This window comes from Rhamphochromis longiceps, linkage group LG8 (assembly GCF_057381845.1).
Source record: "Rhamphochromis longiceps isolate RC_006_pf linkage group LG8, R_longiceps_female_GT1.1, whole genome shotgun sequence".
NCBI classification, from domain to species: domain Eukaryota; kingdom Metazoa; phylum Chordata; class Actinopteri; order Cichliformes; family Cichlidae; genus Rhamphochromis; species Rhamphochromis longiceps.
This window is the reverse complement of record NC_140564.1, coordinates 11,692,691-11,716,081: the sequence shown is the minus strand read 5'-3', so window position 1 is coordinate 11,716,081 and position 23,391 is coordinate 11,692,691. Positions and strand designations below refer to the sequence as shown.

General features: G+C 37.8%; 1 protein-coding gene across 1 annotated transcript in view; it reads right to left on the bottom strand.

Moving 5' to 3' along the window:
• Positions 1–21,499, bottom strand: part of pemt (phosphatidylethanolamine N-methyltransferase) — a 79,904-nt gene extending 58,405 nt beyond the window's left edge. Inside the window, exons 1-2 of the mRNA XM_085415746.1 lie at positions 21,233–21,499; positions 19,346–19,453 (exon numbers count right to left, since the gene is read on the bottom strand). Of these exons, the coding sequence (XP_085271872.1) occupies positions 19,346–19,453; positions 21,233–21,340 (216 nt within the window). The 5' untranslated portion in view covers positions 21,341–21,499. The remainder of the gene's footprint in view (positions 1–19,345; positions 19,454–21,232) is intronic.
• Positions 21,500–23,391: the final 1,892 nt, after the last annotated feature.

Genomic DNA, 23,391 nt, shown 5'->3' with positions numbered 1-23,391 from the left:
GACTTCAAGTCAGGACAACAGATAGATGGAACCATGTCTAAGGAGCTGAAATGGGAAAACATAGTTAAAAGTAGCCCCAACTGAATATTACCTCAAGACACCCTCTGCAACATACTAGCAACAGAACTCCAAGCAGAATCTACGGCATGCATGGAGGTTATAATGACAGAATGTCACCTTGAACTTTAGCCTCATAAGAAGCTGAAAGTTTTTTGCATTTGTGTGTCTGTGTGTGTTGTACACTGTATTAAAAGACATGTAATGGAGAACAACCTGCACACAGACTCAGCCAAGTACATTAATGCGTGGATGTGTGCCGTCCTGGAGTAATGAGGAGAAAGAGAACAAGAACATGGACAGGACACATGGATACACACAAACTGGTGAATATTTGATTAATTGTCTGCCAGGACAGAACACATGGAGCAAACTAAACTTACACATACGGATAGATTTCTGGAGTCCTGTAAGATTGAGATAAGACTGAACATAGTTTGAATCACTTATAATGTTATTGTGTGTGATCATTTATTGCCCCCAGCAGATGAATAACAAAAAAAACAATGCAAACAAATGATGCCTTTTTGCAGGCTGCTAGCAACAAATTGATCAAAGATACACTTTAAAAACCCAGTCTCTGATTAGTGGTTAGATACAATGCTACTTTGGTTAAGTATGAACAGAGATGGGCAGTAACGCGTTACGCGTTACTTGAAAAAAGTAATCAGATTACAGTAACGAGTAAAGTAAGGGATTACTATTGGATGCAAATTGCATTTCGTTGCCCTGTACCTGTGCATGTGCAATGACAATAAAGTTGAATTCTATTCTATTCTATTCTATTCAATTCAGTGTGTGATTTTGGAAACGTTATGTCTTTAATGTGACATCACAGGATGATGGATTAAAAAAATAACAAGTGTGGCATACAGCTAAGCCCATGCCTTTTTACATTATATTTTACCCGATATGGTTTCCTTCAAATTTATGTTAAGGTCAACTTTTACCTTGGGCCCTAACAATGAAGATCAACTTCAAAGGATTAGCCAACCTAGGTAGTCTTAAAGGCCTAGTATATTTTTGTGAAGTTTAAAGACCTTGCAGACAATATAAAGTTTTAACTGATTGTCACATTTGGTGTGACTTTGACCCGATTTTCACTAAAATGATTTTCACCTCGAGCTCGAGGAAACTGCTAATAAACAGACAGACAGACAAATGGTACTGATTAAATACTCCTGGTCTTCTGTGGGAGAAAAATCCCATAATGACAAAAATTTAACTCTAAGCAGGAAACTTCGCTCCAGTCCTTCTGTGTAAAAAACTAAGTATATGGACGCCCGTGATTCAGTGACTTGTTGAACCACATTTAGCACCATTAACTTAACAAACACCATTTGTGACAAGCCTTAGCCGTTGGACAGATTACCGTGCATTTTACTCTGAAATAATTTGGTATACAGAGAAATTCATGGTCAACTAAGTAACTGCAAGTTGTCCAAGCCCTGTCAGTTGGTATGAGATGTTTATGCTGATATGCTGTGATTGTTTTTTGCCAAACATGGCACTATGCATTATGGCCAAACATCTCCACTTTGGACTTGCTGTCCAGTGGACATCAAATTCCAGAATTTGTGTAATTTGTTTAAATGCAACTTTGCAAACTCAGACACTGTGCCATGCTTTTTCTGTTTGTTTGTCCCCCCCCACCCCTCTTAATTCCAGCAAGTTTGTACTTATTTGAAAAAGAAAGTTGTCAAATTTCTGTGAAAACAAAACATGACTATATCTTAAAGACTTTGTTCAAAAACTATGATGCTTGGGGCTGATTTTTTAGGCCTATTTGAAATGCCAGCATCAGTTTCTTTTAACTATAGCAAATCAAACAGCATATCAGACTTTTAATGTGACAACCAGAAGAAAACATCAACAATCTCGAAACTGTTTCCATTGTGCCCACTGGTGTGACTCACCAAAACATGCAGACATTAGCCTACGCTGTGTAGGTACATCTGAGGTCACGTCAACCTTGCAATCAGTGTAATTGATTGCAAGTAAAAAAAAAAAAGTCTAGTGAATAAAATCGTAAAAGCAATGAACTGTAACTTCAGTTCTTCACTCTAGCGATAAATACACGAGTATCTCTTGCATCGCTGAAACAAATGCATCTGCTGTTATTGACTTCAGTCACTTGAGGTCAAAATGCCCATGTGAACTTTCTGACTAGAAGACAAAGATGATGATTGTCAAATCTCTGGTTACGCTCATGGATCCAGCCATCTCTTTTAGCAGTAACACTCTACTAAGTCATTGCTATAATATCAGAGAGTACCAAACCCAAGTTGGTCTAAGCGAATTCACAGAATATTGCTGAAAAGGGTGTGGTCCTAAACTCGAGAGTCTCTAGTTGTCATCATTTTTGTTTCCCCCCCGACCTCTGCTGACAGCATTAGCTGATAAGCCCTTTGTTTCCTCAAATGTAGGTCACTGGGTCATCTTAATATGTAGAGAGAAGCTCACATGACTATTAATATGCTGTTTGCTCTAGCAGTTTTATCTTCACATACAGTGGGATTAATAATGCATGTGCTAGTGGCATAATTATTTTTTCCACTAAGACCAACCTCTATTTTTGAGGGGAGAACTGTACTCGATATGTTTGTGCCATTACTTTTTTAAAATACAAAACAATACATATTTATTCATCAAAATCAACATTTACTAAAACTAAACCAAAAGTTATTTACTTTATAACTTTATTATATTTACTGATTTCTTATCCAATAATCTGCTAAATAGTGCCATAGGTGGCCAAATAAGTTTTAGATTTCCCCATTTATTGTGATGGGGTGTACAGTCCTGCCATAAAGAGTCATAAATTACATTTGAACTGTTGTTCAAGAACTACCATTCCATTTCAATTACCTTAAAAAAACATTACTTGTAACATATTTTTACCATATTACACCATACTAATGCTTAGTACCCATATTTAAAACCTATTTTGAATTTATTACTACTATAACTACTATGGTGTCCTTTCAGAATGGAACAATTGTGCACTGGCTTTGACATAACTAATGACGGGACAAAACTGATATGGTATCAGTTCAGGGTTTTATACTAGTGATAGTATATAGTTACTAAAGATAGCAAAGAGTTTGAGATTAGCTAAACAAAATGTCAATCCTACCAATGTCATCTTTAAACAAGCTGATATGAATGCTGTTACTTTTGTTGGTGAGCGTGAGTTTATCTGGGAAATGTCTGAGGTTTGTTTCGGCCTCCTCAACTTGACTGTTAATAAAATAGCAAGAACCTCTCAAAATCCGCACAACAGCAACTCTCTTGGTCCCACTTTGGACTTCATGTCCTAGCAGACTCTTGTCACAGTTCAGTGCACTGACGTATGGGTATGAACTCCTAAAACACACGTACATGTCTGTATCCGTTTCTCTGCTGATAATATTCAAGGACCTTAGAAACGAAGAAGAAAAGGTCAGGTGCAGGAGGACTAAAGAGGGAAAGGCTCAAAGATGTAGCTTAATACAGAAAAATAAGTGGCAGCCACAGAGTGGGGCAGTCAAAACTGGAGGCTGAAACACCATGTAATAGCTTCTATCTTAGGATCACTTTCAGTGACTGGCTTTGAAATAAACAAAACTGTATGTACTATACTTGATGTATTCGTCCCAGGATTTTGCTACTACATCCACATTACTTCAAATCTCAGCTTTCAGATTCAGATTCTTGGTCAGTCTCAAATGTCATTTGTAATCGAAATTTTTCTCTCAGATAAATGCCCACTCACGTGAAGTCTGTAATATTCTTGAGATTTATGATTGCGTGATTTTTATATATTAGTGCTATTTCTTACATTTGTAAACTCTAACATATTGTATTATTTAATTAGTTTAGTCTGTTACTGTTACTGTCTTGGAGCAACTGTAACCCACATAACTTCTTTAAGGATTAATAAAGTATTCTGATTCTGAAAAAGAAAATATCCATATTCACGCTGATAACACTCAGTGCAGTCAGGTGATTGATTACAAACAGGGGGGTATTCCTTTTTCTTTGTCCTTGTTTCATTGAACTAAATGGTGAGTTGTATCGGACGTGTTCATTTCATTTTATCGTAGAAAAATTAGCAACAATAATGTAAAGGGTACTAATGGAGATATAATTATTAATGCCTGATAAGTGATTAATTATTAATCACTTACCAGTCTCTCACATTGTTGCATAGAAATTATAGCCCATTTGTTTATACACAGCTCTCCTAAGGTCATGACACAAAATTCAACCAGGTGGATGTCTGAAGGTTTCAGTTATGTCAGCCAGGCTTTAGCCATCATCCAGATGGCCTCACATTTGACTCTCTGGTGTACAGAGGAGTTAATGGTTGACTCGAAGCCCAAATTATCACCCCTCCACCACCATGCTTCACAGTTGGTATGAGGCGTTTGTGTTGACATGCCATGTTCTTTTTGAGAGAAGAGACATTCGCCCAGAAACTCTTCCAACATGCCATACCTACTCAGTCTTTTCCTAATTGTACTGTCACAAACTTCAGCATTTAACACATTGACTGAAGCTTGTAGAGTCTGATATGTAGTTAAATCTAGATTCTATCAATTATGTCTAATCTCTAAGGCCAAGCCCTATATACCACTTATGGATCTTAAAAAAACGTATCCATGCCTTTGTTACATCCAGATTTGATTACTGTAATTCTAACTAACTAACTGCAGCTAGTTCAAAATGCTGCTGCGCATCTCTTAACTGGGAGTGGTAGGTTTGAGTCTATTACTCAAGTTCTTTCCGACCTGCACTGGCTCCCCATTAAATATCGCATTGATTTTAAAATCGTATTGCTCACTTTTAAAATCATAAATAGGGATGGGTAACGGTATCGGTTCTGACATAAACGGTAGTAACCAGACCGAAAAGCAGCGCACATTTCGGTGCTTTATTTCAGTGCTTTTTTTTCCTGAGATGTCATACACTTTAGATTCTAGCCAATCATTTTACGTTTCCGAGGATAGTAGGCGGGGCCAGGTACGTACGTTCTTTTAGAGCAGAGCTACAGATTAAAAATGACCAAGGCGAAGCGGTCAAAAGTCTGGCTGTACTTCACAGCAAAATATGCAAACTCAGCAGCCTGCAACAAGTGCTTTAAGCTGATACTGTGATACTGTCAAAGGAGGTAACACCTCAAATCCGATGAAACACCTGGCGACGCATAGCGTTTTTTTTAAAAGCTGAGAAATGTGCCGTATTTGATAGCTTGCTGCGAGACCTCACACCGAGCATATCTACTGTGCGTGGGTTGCCTGTTATCAGACCCGGAGTTAGCAACATCCCCAAAAACACGAAGAGTAGAGTCCTGGCCCGTAGCCCTGCCAGTGTAGCAGAAATGATGAGGATGATGATGCAGCAGCAGCCGTTCTTCTCTGCGTGAGTAGCTTAATGTTGTTCGTATGTAATTTACGTTGAGTAGGCTAACCACGTTATTAAATTAATGCATGTAAGGTGAACTAGCAAATATCATCATAGCTACATGCGGCTGTCTTCTTGTTTGCAGTTAAACAGCTAAACATGAGAGGTTTTTGGACAAAGTTTGTGTTTTTTCCATTGTTTAAGCACTGCTTCCAGCCAAGAGTGATGCCATAAATCCCCTATAGCTGCAGAAAAGGCTAAGCTTGTTATCTTTTTACAAAAAAACAGCTGAACATGAGAGGTTTTTGGACCAATTTTGTGTTCTCCATTCTTTAAGCACCGTTTCAAAAGTACCGGTTTGGCACCAGTATCGGATAAAACCTAAACGATACCCATCCCTAATCATAAATAATACCGCGCTCATCTATCTTACTGTTCTCAGCTTTTATACCCCCAGGAGAGCGCTTATATCAGCAGGTCAAATGCTCCTGGTGTGACCTAGATCTCGGCTTAAGACCAGAGGTGACCGCGCATTCGCCTTCATTGCACCCTAACTGTGGAATAGTCTGCCTCAAGCTATTTGCACATCTGATTCAATTCAATCTTTTAAATCTTGATTAAAAACTTGTTTATTTAGCCTAGCCTTCCCTGCTTCCTAGAGCCTGCATTTGTAAGTGTACTGTAATTGATCTTTTTGCTCTGATTAATGTTTATAATGATTTAACCTTAAGCCTTTTGGCTTGTGCCTACTGTACCTGGTGTATTACTGGTTAGTTATGTCTCCCACCTGTCACTATATTTGTATCTATTTGTATCTGTTATTGCTCTTAATTACTTCTTTGGTATACCTTTGGTTTTTAAATGTGCTATATAAAGAAAATTGTATTGTATGTAGTTCTTGGGTTTTTTGCAAATTGTCTGAACATTGGTATGACCTTTTGGTGTTATTGTTCATTCTGCTATGGACCAGAAATTATTTTATTATGTTCTGATTTATAAAACCTTAGAACTAAAAGAGGATTTACTTTCTTTTAAGGTCTCTCAATAGGGCACGTGTATCTGCTCCTCTTTTGATATCATTCAAGTGCCAAAGGAAATGGAAAGTGAGAACAAAAGGACAGATGGAGGACTAAAAAATATGTGGTAGTCATAGAGCAGGTCAGTCACAAATAGAAGCTAAAACACTGGTAGGTAGGTAGAATCAGTACAGCAGGTACTTGTGGTGACAATAACAATAAACGAATAATAATAATAATAATAATAATAATAATAATAATAATAATAATAATGCTAAGTGTGAGCACTCACTGCATTTGGTACAGGTCATTACTCCCATAATGTCGGGAGCACAGAATTCTCTAATGGTGAAGGACTAAGCTTTATCTTCATTGGCTCTGCGGGGCCACCCCAGTAAAACAATCCCATAGCATTACCTGTCCTCCAGCAAATGTTACAGTGGAGTCAGGCAGGTAAGGAAGCAGGATTCATCACTCTACAGAACACAGTTCTCCTGCTCCAGAGTCCAGCAGTGGTCTGTTTTGAATTCTGTAGTTATTGAGTCTGTAGAACATTACACTGCATTACCTTGGCACTTGATGACTCCACACTGTAAGTTTACATAGTCTGCTGTTTCATCACTGAATTGCTCTTAAATGCTTCCATTTGCAACAATTAAACTTAGAGTTAATCCTGGATTATCTCGGAGGGAAGAGGTTTCACACACTGGTGTGCAATGGTGGCATCCTATTACAGTACTGCACTATTTTGAGCTTTTTGGAGTGAACCATTCTTTCCCAACTGTTTGCGGTACGTGTCACAAACAGTTGTGAAGGTGGGTCAAGGTAGGTACTTAAGTTTTGTGGGAGTCTCATGGCAATGGGACCGATACCTGACTGTAGAGATTGTGAGGTGTTGACCAAAACCTTTGTCCGTATAATGTAATTTAATAATAAGAGCTTTTTTATTCTGTTACCTCATTATCTATATTTCCTTTTCCAAACTTCAGAATCTTACAGTCTATCTCCTGGCAATCAGTCATTTACAGCAAAGACAATGTGTTACATCATTTATATGAGCCCTGTCCAGGTTCAAGTAGACTTTGTCAGGCCGTTTTCCACTAAATATAAGCAAACTGTTTTGCAGACAAACATTTTTAAGGTCATCAGAACATGCTTTGCATAAAAACCTTCTTTACCTAGAGCCTGAAGTCAAGTGTGAATTCTAGCTGGAATGTGAGCTCAAGGTAGATAAACCAAGAAAAGACAAGCTGACCACTTTCCTACCAATGAATTAGATACATAGCTCGAAAACATGCATGTAACGCTACCTAAAAAAGATTTCTATGAAAACAAAATGCGAATGAAGCATTTGTTTTACAATATGAGCAGAAATGTCATCTACACAAACACATGGTATAATGTACATGGCTGTTGCCATGGAAACTCATTCAAGGGTTTCAGTGATGATAGATGCAAATGTAAATGGCACAAAAATAATGCTTTAAAGATATCCGTGTCAACAACCCTTTTCTTTCACCTAGGTGCTAGTTTTAGAAAGAGAGGATGTAAGCAGAGAACAGAAAGAGGAGTGTGGCACACAAACCTGTCCATGACTGCATAACCGTGACTTGACTGCTTTGCCTGCGATTCTTTTGAAATAATAAAGTTTGTATAAGGTTTCAGCTAGAGATGGACCGATCCGATATTACGTATCGGTATCGGTCCGATACTGACCTAAATTACTGGATGGGATATCGGAGAGGGAAAAAAAATGTAATCCGATCCATTAAATATTAAAAAAAAAAAAGCACCTCACAAAACTTGTGACATGGCTTAACTCTGCTCATAACCGCTCATAGCACATCGGAGCAGTATGCATCACGTGATAGAGCGGCTGTAGAGTGCAAGGCCTGTTGTCTGGTTGAGCATTCGGAGCCTCGCTACCATTTCATCTCCGAGGAAGTTATCCCAGAGAGAAGTAAAGCAAGTGTGTAAGTTCATCTCTGAATGTTTGTAAAGCATTCCAGCGTTAAGCTTAACAACCGATATATGGAGCGACTGCCTCTTCTCTCTCTCTCCCTCTCCTGCTGCTACTTCAATCATGAAACTGATTAATGATCAGCTGTTCGGCTTTTCCGTCGCAAGTCCGTCTCTCTTGTTTGTTTATCGCCCACTTTGCGCCAGAAAGAGGAAACCAGCGGGTGAACAACAGCAGCATGTTTAAGCTTGATAAGCTGTTGTTAGAATTAATTTATTATTACTTTCTACACCAGGATCCTTTTCTAGCTGACGGCTGGTAACTGTGCAGGGGCGGATGTAGCAAAATTTAGCCAGGGGGGCCGATAGGGCATTAACAGGGAAAAGAGGCACAGAGACATACTTTTCTTTCTTATTCTCATTTAAAATGTCTAGCTTTTAATAAATAATTATCTGAATCTTACACCCAAAGTTTTAATCTGATGTAAAATGTATAGAAGTCCATTACTGTATATAGTAACTATTAAGTCTAATATACCCTAGTAAGCTATAGTACTTTTTCCTTTGGGAAGGTACCATCTGTGCAGTCTGCAGTTCTGTTGAAGAAAGATGTTGAATCTATTTAATTATTCTTGAAAAATAATTTATTTCTGTGCATTTTTTTCACACTGCATCAAATTAAAGTTGATTACGTCGATAAGACATCATGAGGTGGAGGGTGGTTCCCTTTTTTTTTTTTTGCTGGGAGTTTGCAACCCTATTAGTTAGGTTGCTTACTCTTTAAAATACCAGAATAGGGAGGATAGAGTAGGTTTAAGTTTATTAGATTGATCAGTATTGCTGAACTATGAAATATTTTGGGTGTAGTGTATTTTTTGCATACAGGTATAACAGAATAGCTTTAGTGGGTTTTTTTTTTGCTTGAATTTGAGTATGAACTTATACAAAATGCAGCAAGATATTAAAAAACAGTTTTATTGATTAAAAAAACACTATATCGGATTCATATCGGTATCGGCCGATATCCAAATTTATGATATCAGTATTGGACATAAAAAAGTGGTATCGTGCCATCTCTAGTTTCAACTAAAAACTTTGAGGTACAGGAATGACAGGCTAATATGAATTACTTGAGTCTTTCCGTCATCAATGCCTTAGTGGTTATGCAGATGGGGCAGTGTGGATGAGAGAGCAAAAAGTAAGAGTAGAGCAGAAAAGCAGAGATATAACACTATGTGGAATGGTGGTTGATGACGAATCTACTGAGAGATGTAAGAGAACAAAAACAAATCATCTGATCTGGATCTCTCTTAAAAAAAAAAAGTAAAAATCTAGTACTTTAAGTGGTGCTACCCAACACAAAACAATTACTATTTTTTGTACAAATTTCTTCAAACCAGTGTAATTTTGAAAGTTAATTTTGATTTAGTTTTATTCATAGTCTTTTGACTGAAATGTCATTTAGTTTCAGTTATAATTCAAGAATCTGAATTCTTTCAGTTTTAGTCGGCTAATCATCATCAGATTATAGTAGTCTGGCTTTACTGCACAAAGAGATTGATGAAAGTGTCAATACATTTCATCATACTCCTCGTGCATTAGGTTTTATTTAGTTTTCATCTTGTTTTCATCAAAAAAAAAAAACTATGATGAAAATTATTGGTCAACAAAATTAACACTTTTTGAAACACTGTTTGATTGAAGTGGTATGACTGTAAAAATGTCACAGATTATAAAGCTTACACACAGGACAATTAGTTCGCAGATGACACCACCGTTATTGGGCTCATCTCTGACGGGGATGAGTCTGCCTACAGGAGGGAGGTTGAACGTCTGGTGTCTTGGTGCAGCCACAACAACCTGGTGCTGAATGCCCAGAAGACAGTGGAGATTATTGTGGACTTCAGGAAGCACACAGCCCCACTCCCCCCCATCATCCTGACTGACACCCCCATCACCTCTGTGGACTCATTCCGCTTCCTGGGTACCACCATCACCCAGGACCTGAAGTGGGAGCCCACCATCACCTCCGTCATCAAGAAAGCCCAGCAGAGGATGTACTTCCTGAGGCAGCTGAAGAAATTCAACCTGCCAACACGGACGATGATGCAATTCTACACTGCAATCATCGAGTCCATCCTCACCTCCTCCATCACCGTGTGGTACGCTGGAGCCACTATCAGGGACAAACAGAGACTGCAGCGTGTTGTGCGCTCTGCTGAGAAGGTGATTGGCTGCAGACTCCCATCTCTGCAGGACCTGTACACCTCCAGGACACTGCGGCGTGCAGCCCGGATCTCAGCTGACCCTTCTCACCCTGTACACAGTCTGTTTGACCTGCTCCCCTCAGGCAGGAGGCTCCGGTCCATTCGCACCAGAACCTCTCGCCACAAGAACAGTTTCTTCCCCTCTGCTGTTGGACACATGAACAATAACCACATGACTGTCCCCGCCACTAACACATGACCCTACGCTGTGTTACTGCATCATTTCATGTCTGGCACTGATCACCACCTGCACTCATGTATATATCTTTCTACGTAGCACTCATAATTCTTATTCTCATGTATATATGTTTGGCACTGATCACCACCTGCACTCATGTATATATCTTTCTACGTAGCACTCATAATTCTTATTCTCATGTATATATCTCATGTATATCTCATGCACATATCTTTCTTTCTACATAGCACTTTAATTCTTATTGTCTGCACTGAAGCACCGCAGCAATTTCCTAATGTTGTAAACCTCAACATCTGGCAATAAACCCATTCTGATTCTGATTCTGATTCTGATTAAGCACATTCTAGCTCCTAAAAAGCACACCCATCATTTAACACTACATCCAAGGCTTTCAGAAATTACACCATGCATGTCTATGCAATCAATACAACTTGATTATAAGAGATGATTCACATGTAAAAATCATGAGTAATTAAAAAATTCCAATGTAATGCTAATTAGCAATCATCACAGTCAGTGTTGCACTGCAGTTAAGAGCATATTCAAGTTTTCTATACAAACTGCAGGTGCAATATCTGGACTGGCAGAGATATATTGCCGTCTTCCGGCTCTCAGACAGGGTACCTGAGTCAGTATATAGACCACCTACATACACACACAGGCTCAAAGCCCACACTGTGCAGGTGTTGCTGAGGTCAGTAATGCCTGCAGAGATTCATTCCTTACACACAAAGTGTACCATGCCCAGAATCGGTGCAACCACAGGCTGATTTCTGGGGCCTAAAGCTCAGGATTATCCTCCTTTCATAACAAGGTCAATGTGTCACAGCCTCACTCTGGCACACTGCCCTCCTGGCCCTGCTGAGTTCTTTCTTTAAGTCAATTTCCTGGCACTGGATGTGTCATGAATTAAACACACGGGACTAAAGAAAGAGAAAACATGGCTGCAGCGGGGTCTGTTTTAGAGACAGATAAAATTGTTAACATTTGGGCATGATCCTGAATATTTCAATGCTTCAAAGTGGTTGCTGAAGCAACATTCATTACAGCAATTTCAACTCTGGAAAAACTCTGTTTTGATTGGGTTTCTTCAATCAAAACATTAAATGTCTTAAAAAGATGATGTCTGACCGTGGCTGCAGCATTCTCGAGGGAGGAATCGGTTGTGATCGGCAGAGTATTTCAAGTTCAACTATCACGTGAGCGTCATGATCCTTTTTATGGATTTAATGCTCTATTACTTTACAGGTTATATAATAGACATTATGAAGAATTACTTTAAGAAGTAGGAGGATTGTTTTTGCTGCTTTACCAGTATTTTTTTTCTCCTTTCATTTGCACCCCTTCTTTTGTGATTTCACCTCAAGTATGAGTCATCCTGGTAGAATTACTCACAGCACTCTGACACACGCACTTGTTCAGGTGAAACTTTACACTGTCATTCCTGCAGTCGCAGACTTACTGATTATGGTTTACAGCAAGGATAGCAACCTTTACCATGAAAAGAGATATGTGGTACTTCGTTTTAGCATTCAGTACAATAATATAGTACTGTGAAAAAGTAATCTGTTCGCATTTTGCTTCCAAGGATCCAGAAAATTTTTGTAATTTTTAAAAGTGGCTTTGAACAGCAATCCTCCAGGCTTTCCGGGGGTCTTTTATAGGTTTTCTTTGGATACTGGTTGCTTTTTCATTCATTTTTAGTACAGCTCTTGTACTTGACCATTTTCAAAGACATCCTCTAGTTTTTCAAGCCACTTAACACTGACTTATTAACCCTTTAAGACCTACCACAGAACCAAGTCCGCCAGAGCTTATATTACATTTTTACATGCTGTGGTGCCATTTTTGGGAGTATTTCAAGTTGCTATACATCAATACAACCATTATAGCCCAAATTTTAATAATATATCTGCATTAGGTGCATAGTAATTACATAAATTGCAAAAAAGTGCAATAAACTACAAAAAAAATTGAAAATCGTTTTTGTTTTTTTTAACATATATTTCGAGTTAGAGAAATTTAAGAGGCTTATCCCTCAAAACTGTAAATACAAAAAAGTTGCACAAACTAGTTTCCCACCACAGGAAATTTATTTTGAGTGTCTTCATAGTTTTATTTTTGAAATACACCAATTTTCATATACTGCAGGAAAAACAAAAATAAATATTATAATGCAAATTTGCAAAATAACAGCATATGCATCAAAATAAACTATTTCCAGCAGTGCAATATGAGTCCTAAGCATCCCAGAAACGACACAGAAAGTCATAAACTCAAACATAACTTTTAAAAACACAAGTATGGGCTCATAAGGCCCCGATCGTAAAAAACTACATTTCCGCAAAATGACGTCACTTCCGGTTTCGGGCAGCTCATGGTGGACATGCGACAGTTCACGCTGATGGACGTAGGAAGTGTTATGAACAGCTGATCGGATCGGCGAAGCGTGTTTCTGGAATATTGTGTTTTTGTTGCTGCAAGTGCTTTTTATGCAGTTTTTGCAAAGCTATATGTGGAAGGAAACTGTGACCTAGGACAAGCTGATGGCATAAGATGTAAGTACAACTCCTCCGGTTTCATATGCAAAAAAAAATTATTGCGCTAGCTTACGTGGTTGCAGAGCTACCGGGATTTAAAAATAGTTACGCAAAACAGAGCGTGCCCGCTCCGACCGGCTCTAAAGGGTTAATCATTCAAGGTTATAAACCTGCACCTAACTGACAACCCATTTTAGATTGTATCTTTGGGTACTTTGTTAGTAACAGCCTATCACAAAAACACTATCTGAATCTATGAAAAATGCCAAAGATAATGAGATAACAATTCAACAAGCCTAAAATAGTGTTGTTATTTTTTTTTTTAGCTAGTAAGGTTAATGCTATAGAGCAATTAGCCAAAAACTTGGCGTATGTCAGCATGGTATGCAGTGTGATTTTAAAAATGTGAGAAAACTGGACAAGTGGAGGCATAAAAAGAAAAAGTATCAGGTGAACAGTATCTGAAAGTCATGTCTTAGGAAATGAGAAAGAAAAAAATCCATCTACTGTTCGCTGAAGCATCAGCAGAGACGGTTCAGGGGAAAGGTTGTTACAGCAAAGGTACTTGGGAGAAAAGGCTGAAGTATGTCAAATTACACCCAATCAGTGGCAACGGGTCTAATAGACTGATGAATACAAATGTGACATTTTTGGTTCAAATGTTGAGAGTTATAACAGTCAGTTTCTACAGCTATCTTCACGGTTTGGTTTAGATTGATGATCATTTTTTTTGATCATATGATTATTGATTGTTACAGAGTTGTAAAATATCATAGTTTTATGATATTTATCATGGTTATAAATCACTGGTTTGACATACGGTAGGGGGGTTTCTCTCTGACATGCGTGGGACAACTTCTACATTCCAATATGAAGTTTTATCAATAGTAGCCATTAGAAGATGGCAACTCTAGTATTATTTGCTGGTTTCTGCAAAAATCAAGTCTGTTTTTATCATGTTTGTTGAGCATGTGTTAGCAACAGCCTCCGATTTGTGTTTGACCAAAGGTAGAAGGTTGGACATCCTGATATGTTTGTGTTTTTCCTCCTGATGTAGAGCAGTTAACCAACCTTGCATTTTAAACACCATTACGATGTTTAATTTGAAGATTAACTGAAGCGCGCCTCGACTTCACGTTGTAACAGGGCAGCTGCTCTGTGCTTCATCTCATTTTAGTTACATCATCCGATTCAGTATAAACGTTGGAACAGTTCAGGGATATTTTGTTGCATAAGAAACACGATTTGGAAACACTAGCATAGCGTGGCCTCATATGGTGATAAAAAACAGCTTTTCTTTATTTGTGTAAAGTTTGAGTGCAAATGGGATAAAGCTTCCTGACTGGTACCTGCCAAGCTGCGATTGCTTTTTTACAGGTCGAACCACGTGTGGGTGCACGTATTCAGTAGTACCTCACTGCAGACTTATACCTCTATGCTGAGACTTTTAATAGGTACCTGGAGTTTTCTAATAAAAAGCTGTGTGACCAGGAAATACTGATTTTTTTAGCACTCTATAACAACTTCTACAGAATGTCTCTCACCTCCTGATAGAACATTTCAGTTACATGTTGCTTTATATATAGAAAGGTGATTTTCTCCCAGTTCATTTAACTATTTATGATACCTTTCCCTAAGACAAATCTAAAAATATGGCAGTACTTTTTAAATAAAGTTATTTATAACTTAGTTCAGATTAGTTTATATCTTCACATGCTGAAAAAGAAGGACACCCACATTGTTGGACCAGCGTTTAATTGTGTGTCTGAGGTAAAATGCTACTATTGTATTTCCTGTACTGGTGCACACTTTGAGCACTTGCTGTCAGACACAGTGATCTGTTAATTTACATGTGAAGAAAAAAGAATAAAATTAGCCGTGCAAATTTTTCCTGTGAAATTAAGTGGTTGATATGAATGATATTTGTGCATTTGGTGCTTTTCAGAAGTGAAAATAAAACCAGATAATGGAAGGAAATACTTTACACAATTTTCACACTTGAATATGAAAAACAGGTAAATAGTTGGGGTTCACCTAAAAGGTTTTCATACCTTTAAGCATTGATGATTCCTTTCTAGATGAGCAATCTGGTTATTCTATAAGCATTTATGCACCATCAGAGATGTAGTCTGTAAACAAATTACTGATAACAAGCGGACTAGCCGCTCCCCTCTTTCATGTTTCCCAAAAGACAATTTCAATTAATCTGACCAAAGAACAGTTTTCCACTTTGCCTCAGTCCGTCTTAAATGAGCTTCAGCCCAGAGAAGATGGCAGGTTTCTAGATCATGTTATCTGCATAAACTGTGTTCACAGACAGTGATTTCTGAAGTATTTTGAAATGTCTGGTCCAAACTAGACTTATTAAAAAAACCTACACATAAAAAATGAAATTTTAAATAACCATCAGCATTTTTGTCAGTCAGTTTGGTAATAAAATGTAAGTGTGCAGAAAGAAGGACTGTCCTTATTTTCCTGACATACTCAAACAGAATAGAAATGTCTTCTTAGGAGATCACATCTAAAGAATTTGGTCCCAAAGCCAAAAGAGGGCTGGGAATGTCTTCCAAACTGTTCTTCAGTTGCCTTTAGTCTTACCCGGACATTTAGGCTCCCTCTGAATGTGCAGCAGGAAACAATTTGCGTTCTTATAAGTATTTCTTTTGTCACAATGCAGTGTGACTGTGACCTACTGTAAATTCTGTCACCTAAAAAAATCTGCAGACAGTAGACAGACCACAGGATAATTACTGGGTCGTTCCAAACTGCAAAACATCTTCAGCTCAGACGCTTTTGCTTTTACAGACTCTCCTGTCAATTCAACCATCTCCTGTTGTGTTAAACAACTAACAGGGCACCGTGTACCTCACACTGCAGCTGTTAAAGCAAAAGTAGCTTCATGTCCTTGCTCACTAATAATAAAGTAGACTGGCAACTTTGAAGTATGAGAGTGTTGGAAGCTTTCCAATTAAATGCTCATCCTTCTTAGAGATAATTCAGGCTACAACATCTCTAGGGTACATTTTTACTTTGACTGTGTTAAAATAAATTAAGTAGTCTAAAAATATTATATGCTAATAGCATATAAATAATATCACACGTGCCAGATTGCAACTTTGGTTAAAGGTTGGTTAAAGTTATTGGACTGTATGTAGTGCTGGTGTTTACAACACAGAAGGCCATTATGTTGTCAGAGAATCTATTTAAAATGCCCCCAAAGGCACCAACGGCACAAAAACTAACCATTGAGGTCTAGCTTGATAATTTGAAGTAATAGATGCTGTCTAGGCTATGTCAGTCAAAGTGGCCACGCTCCTTATCAAGGGTTAGGGTGCAATGCTGATGCACTGGTGCCTTTGTTAACCAGCCTTAGGTTGCCACTAGTGGATGACGCTTTCATCAGGTAGCCTGCTTTAATAAAACTTGTCAGAAACTGAATTAAACGTGTAGATGCAAATACACTTAAAAAAAAAATGGCAGCTACCAAAACAACACAAAAAATAAATTCTGGCATGTTTATATGTATAATATTACTTCACTGTATCATTATACATATTTGTGTCTTTATACATTCATAAGACGGCTAACCCAAAGCAGAAACATCCCATCTAGAAATGGCCACTTCTGGCACATAGATTATAATGGATAAAATACAATAAACTACCTTCAAAGTAGAAATTCTCAAACTGGTGTTACATCACATTTCACCTCTTTAATTATTATTCATGCTGTTCTCATTGTAGCAAACTTTTTCCTAACAGCTAAATTAAATTCAAAGTTAGCAGCTAGTTGGTAACAAAAACAAAACAAGAAAAAAAACCTGTAAAATTGTCAATCAATTTAACAGTCAAATATTTCTTGGAAATGCATCTATTGGATCAGTTAGCAAGAGGAAACTTATCTAATCCAAACATCCTCTAGCATTATTAGCTGCAAAATACCTCCATAACTCATCTATTATATTAATTCACAAAAAGAAAAAGTGAACTGGGAGTGTAACATTTACTTTTCCACTACCTTCTATCAAATCAGTCTGTACAATCATCTTCCTTATTCTTTAGGTGACAACAAAGGGATTGTCATTTCTTCTTAAAATCCCACTGGCAGTTCCTTTAGCCTGATGTTGGGGTAGAGAATAACACCATCCATCCCAAATGTGTTGAGTCACTCTTTAACAAGATAATATTCCAATAAAATCTAATTAAACCTCCATCCAGAGTAGTCACAACTTTGACAATTACCGCGCTGTAGCTCAAACAGAGGAGATAATAAAAAAGTGAAAAGTTTGATAACCTTTCTATATGAGCAAATCCTAACGCTGTTTGTCTCACATTATAGCCACTTAAAGCTTCTATTGCATCATAACGCTGAAACAGGATGATTTGAAATGAGTACCTCAGTGACATTTACTTAAATGCAGATAATTGGCTTCTCCTTGCATAAGACAAACATGCTGGGGCTTCTTGCTGGGCTGTGCAGGTGTTATGGTGGATAGATTAAATGGCCAAGTGAGTCATCATTAAAAGGTTAATTAAATGAATTTCGAAACCCGACACATGAACCAGTTGGAGCAGTGAAACTCTAGTTAAATTAGGCCAATTTCAGAGAATAATTCCACTGCAGAGTAATTTATTATTATTATTGTTATTATGAAAGTTAAGCAGCAGCATCATAGAGTAAATGAAGGCTGCTGGAGCCAATGAGACATATGAAAATGCAATATATCTGTTTGACCTCTTGTGAAGTTTTAATTAAAGATGTATAGATATATATGCATGTTTTTTAATCTAACTAATGCTTACGTACTTTAGATATTAATATGTTGAGTTGGCTTTATGTAACATAATGTTGTATTTACAGTATTATGTAGACTTGCAGATATAATTAGACCACAGTGTTGACTTAATTGTCTCAATAACTACCATCAGTGGGAAAGACGTGCGCACTTATGCCTGCACTTGATACCTGGAGCATCTGTGGAGCGTCACGTAAAAGTTTATGTAATGAGTCTTTACCCTCTGATGATGTAAAGGACTAAAAATATGAATGCAGACTCTTCCTTAGTTACTAATCTCCAACACGTTGACTCCCATACTGCTATTAGCCAAAAACATGACATATCTCAGCATGCTGTGCAGTTAGTCCTTAAAAACGTGAAGAAAGTGGACATGTGGAGGGCAAAGGAAGAACAGGGAGGGCAAAAGAAAACCATTTACAGCAGATTAATAATACATAAAAGTCCTATCATTAACAAATAGGAAAATAAACAGCAAAGATATGACACAAGACCTGAGGGCTGCATCTGCCCCTCCACCTACTGTTCACTAAAGGCTCATCAGAAATGGTCATCAGAGTGGCTGTTAAGGAACCATTTTTAAGAAAGGGAAACATGGAGAAAAGGCTGAAGTACGCCAAATTACAAAACAAAATCTGTGGCTTCTTTTGACTTGGAAGAAGACAAAAAAGAGAGACAACAGTGAGTGTCTAAAGGCATCTGTAAAACAATGGAGGCTGTGTCATGGTTTGAGGCAGTGTTAATGACCCTGTTAAAGTTCAGATCTCAACCTGATAACTCGTATGCTGATGACCTACATTTGTTATGCTAAAAAATGCAGAATTAACACTGAAGCCATCTTGGAAGCTACAAATCCTATTTGCAATAACAGGCCTCCAATCCAACTGTTTGGTTCGATTTTTATTTTATTTTTTTTAAGTATTGACTTTTGCTGTTTGAAGGTAACCGTCACAGGTTTCAAATCGAAAAGTCTAACAAAAATTTATTGGAAAACAATTGCTCTTTTTGGCAATGGAAGAATAAGGTTTTGATTGCACAGGATGAGAAGTACACACATTAAAACTAATATACACTCTTTTTTAGTAGCTAAAAAAAAAAGCTCTAATACAATCTAGAGCAGCACTTACCACATTCCAAAATAAAGGGTTAAAAAGGATGGCAATCACAGCAATACACAAGCGGGAGTCGTAAACATGAATGTGTTTTAGGAAGGCTTCCAACAGCGTCAAGTCCATCTGAAAGAAATAACCACGGGAAAATAAGAGAAACAAAAAATTGACTTGTCAATTAAGGTCACATCCATTCCATATAACATGACAATAAATAGCAGATGCACCTTGTTAACCAAGCTAACTAGCCAGAACTAGCATTAGATGACAAGGCCCTGGCTCTACCGGCCAATTCCAAGCAAAGTCTACAAAACAATTTTCAGCTCATCTTTCATATACAGTCTATTACACATTATACAACCATCTTCCCTAATCTGACCAAAGTGTCCTTGACTTATGGTTTGAACTGGCCAGTTACCGCGTAGTCATGCTATATCAAAAGCTTTCGTACAGCGCTTTGATATTGAATAAGCAGGAGCAAAATAATCACAGATCACACAGTGAAACACGCTGAAGGGTGTAAAGATTACTTAATTAATTAATTTTTATGAAGTGCAGCAACAGCGATAAGATTTCTTTCAAAAACAGTAGGCTCCTCTGTGTGGTTTTCCACTTTATATCCACTGCCGCCAGTGATGGAAAGCAATAAAATCCGTCCTTAGGCTAATGCCCTCTGTTTACTTTGGGTGTCTTCCGTGTTCTTCACAGTGTCAGCACCAAAAGGGAATTATAGCCAAAAGTACTGTGAGCCATTTTGCAGTTAGTCAACAGGAAAGATCTGCAGACTTCATGACAGCATCGTGACTACATAAAATTTACTTCTTTTCAGCCTGAAGGCTTTGCTAAAGGAATGGTCTGGATTACAAGAGCTTGGAGGGGTTTGCAAACCCCTCTCCTGAAGAGGGGTTCTTACATTACAGGGGTAAAACTGAATAAAACTGGCAAATGGTAAGTAAATATCTGCCAAGATTTAATGGAGCAGGACAAAAGGGTGGCAAAAACACTTCACACTACCGTGTGTTTTAATTAAAAAGGCTAATCACAGCTAATCTTTTATCTGGAAGGATAAGAAAAGTGAAAAGGGAAATTGAACAGGTTAGCATTACTTTGTTGAGATATATGCAGCAGATAAGATATTACATGCTCACAAGATTCTGTAGGCTAACAGCTTACACAATTACATTTTTGCATTTTTCGTCTTTACATATATTTATATTTGTCATGTGTGGAAATGAAGCTAAACGTCTGCACAAAGTTGCCAGCCATCAACAGATACATACACAAATTAAAATATGAAAATAAATTTTAAAAAAAATTACATTTAAAAATGTAAATAAAAATATGATGGGCTGAGTTAGATAAATATAATATATAAATAAATAACACCTAACCTTTAATCATTTTTTTTAATTTACTAAGACATATTTCGTTTATGGATATGGAAAATGTAATGTTAAAATGTTCTGCTTGGTATTTGTATTATTACTTCAATAATAATGAACTTATCTTTGAAATGCACAATTTAATAGCTAGCAAACATGGCACTTTCCCTGCTCCATTTTTCAACCTGCGCCGGTTACATAACCTCTTCTGTTTTAATCAAAATAAGAGCATAACAATACCCTGCATGTCACAAAATATACATGTTATGGCTCAATTAAACAGACAAGAATTGTTACGTCTGTGTTTTATGCTGAAACTGCATTGTACTGGTCATAGTAAACACGTGTTCTCCGAATGAAGAAAGTCGTGCATTTATTTTGAAATTACCAACTGTACCGACTGTGTTTTCCGGCGGTCAGCGCTCAATAGTTCAGTCGGTCTGTCAAGAGACAAATGTAGCTTCTCAGGGAAGCGGAGCTACGTTACGCGGAACAACTTCCTGTGACACGGCTTCACTTTTACCTTGGAATAATCGACGTTGTTGAGCCCTCCGCAGCAGTCGAGCAGCGCGGGGTGGTTGTCTGTAGCAGGACTGTCGTTCCGCTCAGCGTCTGCGTTGCTGTCACTCATATACACGCAGAGTGGACGCTAACGGACACGCAGCACTCACACACCGGCGCGGAAGATAAGTGTTGCACAATAAACAGAGCAAAGTTCTAATTTATCACTAAAAAGAGGCGGCAGTTGTGGGTATCTACACATGTCCAGATAACCTCCAACCTTGCAGTGCATTGTGGGAAATGCGGTTCAATTTATTTATTTTATTTTATTTTAATTTTGCAGATGAAGAAAATAATAACAAAATAATGTTTTAATATTTATTTGAATATGTTCTGTAAAATACACCTGAACATTTAATATTTGATTTTTTTATGTCCTTTTTTTTCCTCTTCTGTAGTAAAAAGGATCGCCTGTCGCTCTAGAGTGACATCTGCTGGCTTGAAAAAAATAACCTGTAGGACTCCCTCCCAGCTATAACCTCTATAAACCGTTCAGTTGTAAAACATATCAGTTTAAATGCAAGATGAAGATTGAAACAGATTTTTTTGTAAGTGTTTTTTCCTTTTTTTAGAAGTCTAAATTAAAGGGTAATAACAACTGAAGCAGACCTATTCAGCTTTGTTTCCCAGTTGGCTGAAGTTAATAATTCCTCTTTCGTTTCTTCCCTCACTTCTCTTGTTGTCTTTTTCTTCTTTAACTTTTATGTCCTTTCTTGCACTGAGTTTCGTTCTGCTTTTGCCTCATTTCTGTAAGCATCTTCTCTCCTTCTATCATTTTTTCCTCTTCCACTGTTTCCAACTCCTTTGTGTATTTACAGTTCTCTTTTCCTGACTCACTGTCTTTTCATTGACCTCTTCCTCCCGACCTACTTCCACCCCTGATTCCTTTTAACCTCGTCATTTTCTAATCTTTTTAAAAAAAAGTTCCTACAGCACTTCTTCTTTCCTTTCTGCTTTCTTCTTACTCATCCTTCCACCTTGCTTTCATCATCCTATTCTCTGCTTTTTGTCCCCTTACATTTTACATACTTCCTTGTTGTATTGTCTTCCCATGACCTCTTCATTTGCATCCCTTTATCATCTTTTTTCCTGTTCCTGTTCAACATCACAATCTTATTTCCCTTCCTTCCTCATTCTCATTTATTCTCATTTAATCTATGTCCATACTTTGTCCTCTCTATTTTTCTGCACCTTTTCCTTTACTCTTCCTCCTCTCCTCCTCCAACTGCCAGTGTTTGTTTGGAGTCAGTCATTAAGCAGAAGACACCCCATGTAGAGGGAGAAATAGAGGAAGTGCATTGAAAGCCTTACAGCTCCCTGACAGAGCATACCATCCATTCATCACCGCATGTAAGCCGACAACTTTGCCACATAAAATGAAATGAGCGCGAAATCGGTGAAGATTATGGCCGTAATTAAGATTCTCTTCCCTCTGTCTCATTCAGCTCTGCTTGTTTCTCTTCCTTGCTTCCTTGCTTACAACCTCCATAAAACACGTGTAATCACAACATTACAACCATTGTTGTGTTTGTATGGCTAATATTCTGAAGCCTTGATGTTAGTAACAGCAGTGGTACAGTAACAGGTACTTCCAAGGAAATGCACTTAATATTTGATCATCAACAAGTGTGGCCACTTCAATAAAAGCTGAAGTTTTCAGTATGCAGGTCTGGAACATCAAAGTGTGTGTTAACAAGAGTGGACATCCCACCAAATTTACCCCAAGGTCAGACCATATAGTGGTTAGAGAAACTGATAACAAAGTGCTACATCTTCGACTCTGCAGCCCTCCATTAGCGGGTTAAATGTTAAAGTTCATGACAGTACAAAAAGACAGGAGGTAGTAGTAAAAGACTGAAAAAGTATGCCTGGGTTGCCAGGAAAAAGCCTTTTCTCTCTAAAAGAACATGGCAACATGGCTTAGGTTTGCAAAGGTGCATCTGAAAAAAATCACAAGAAAGTAACACTCGATAATACAGCTGTAATTAAATTGAATATCAGTGTATTCTATTTGAAATTACAATGTAATTATAGTTACAACTGTAAGTAAGGTTATAATGATACTAGAATTTCAAACTACTACAAAAAGAACCCAGGAAAATACTCCATACCCAATAACAT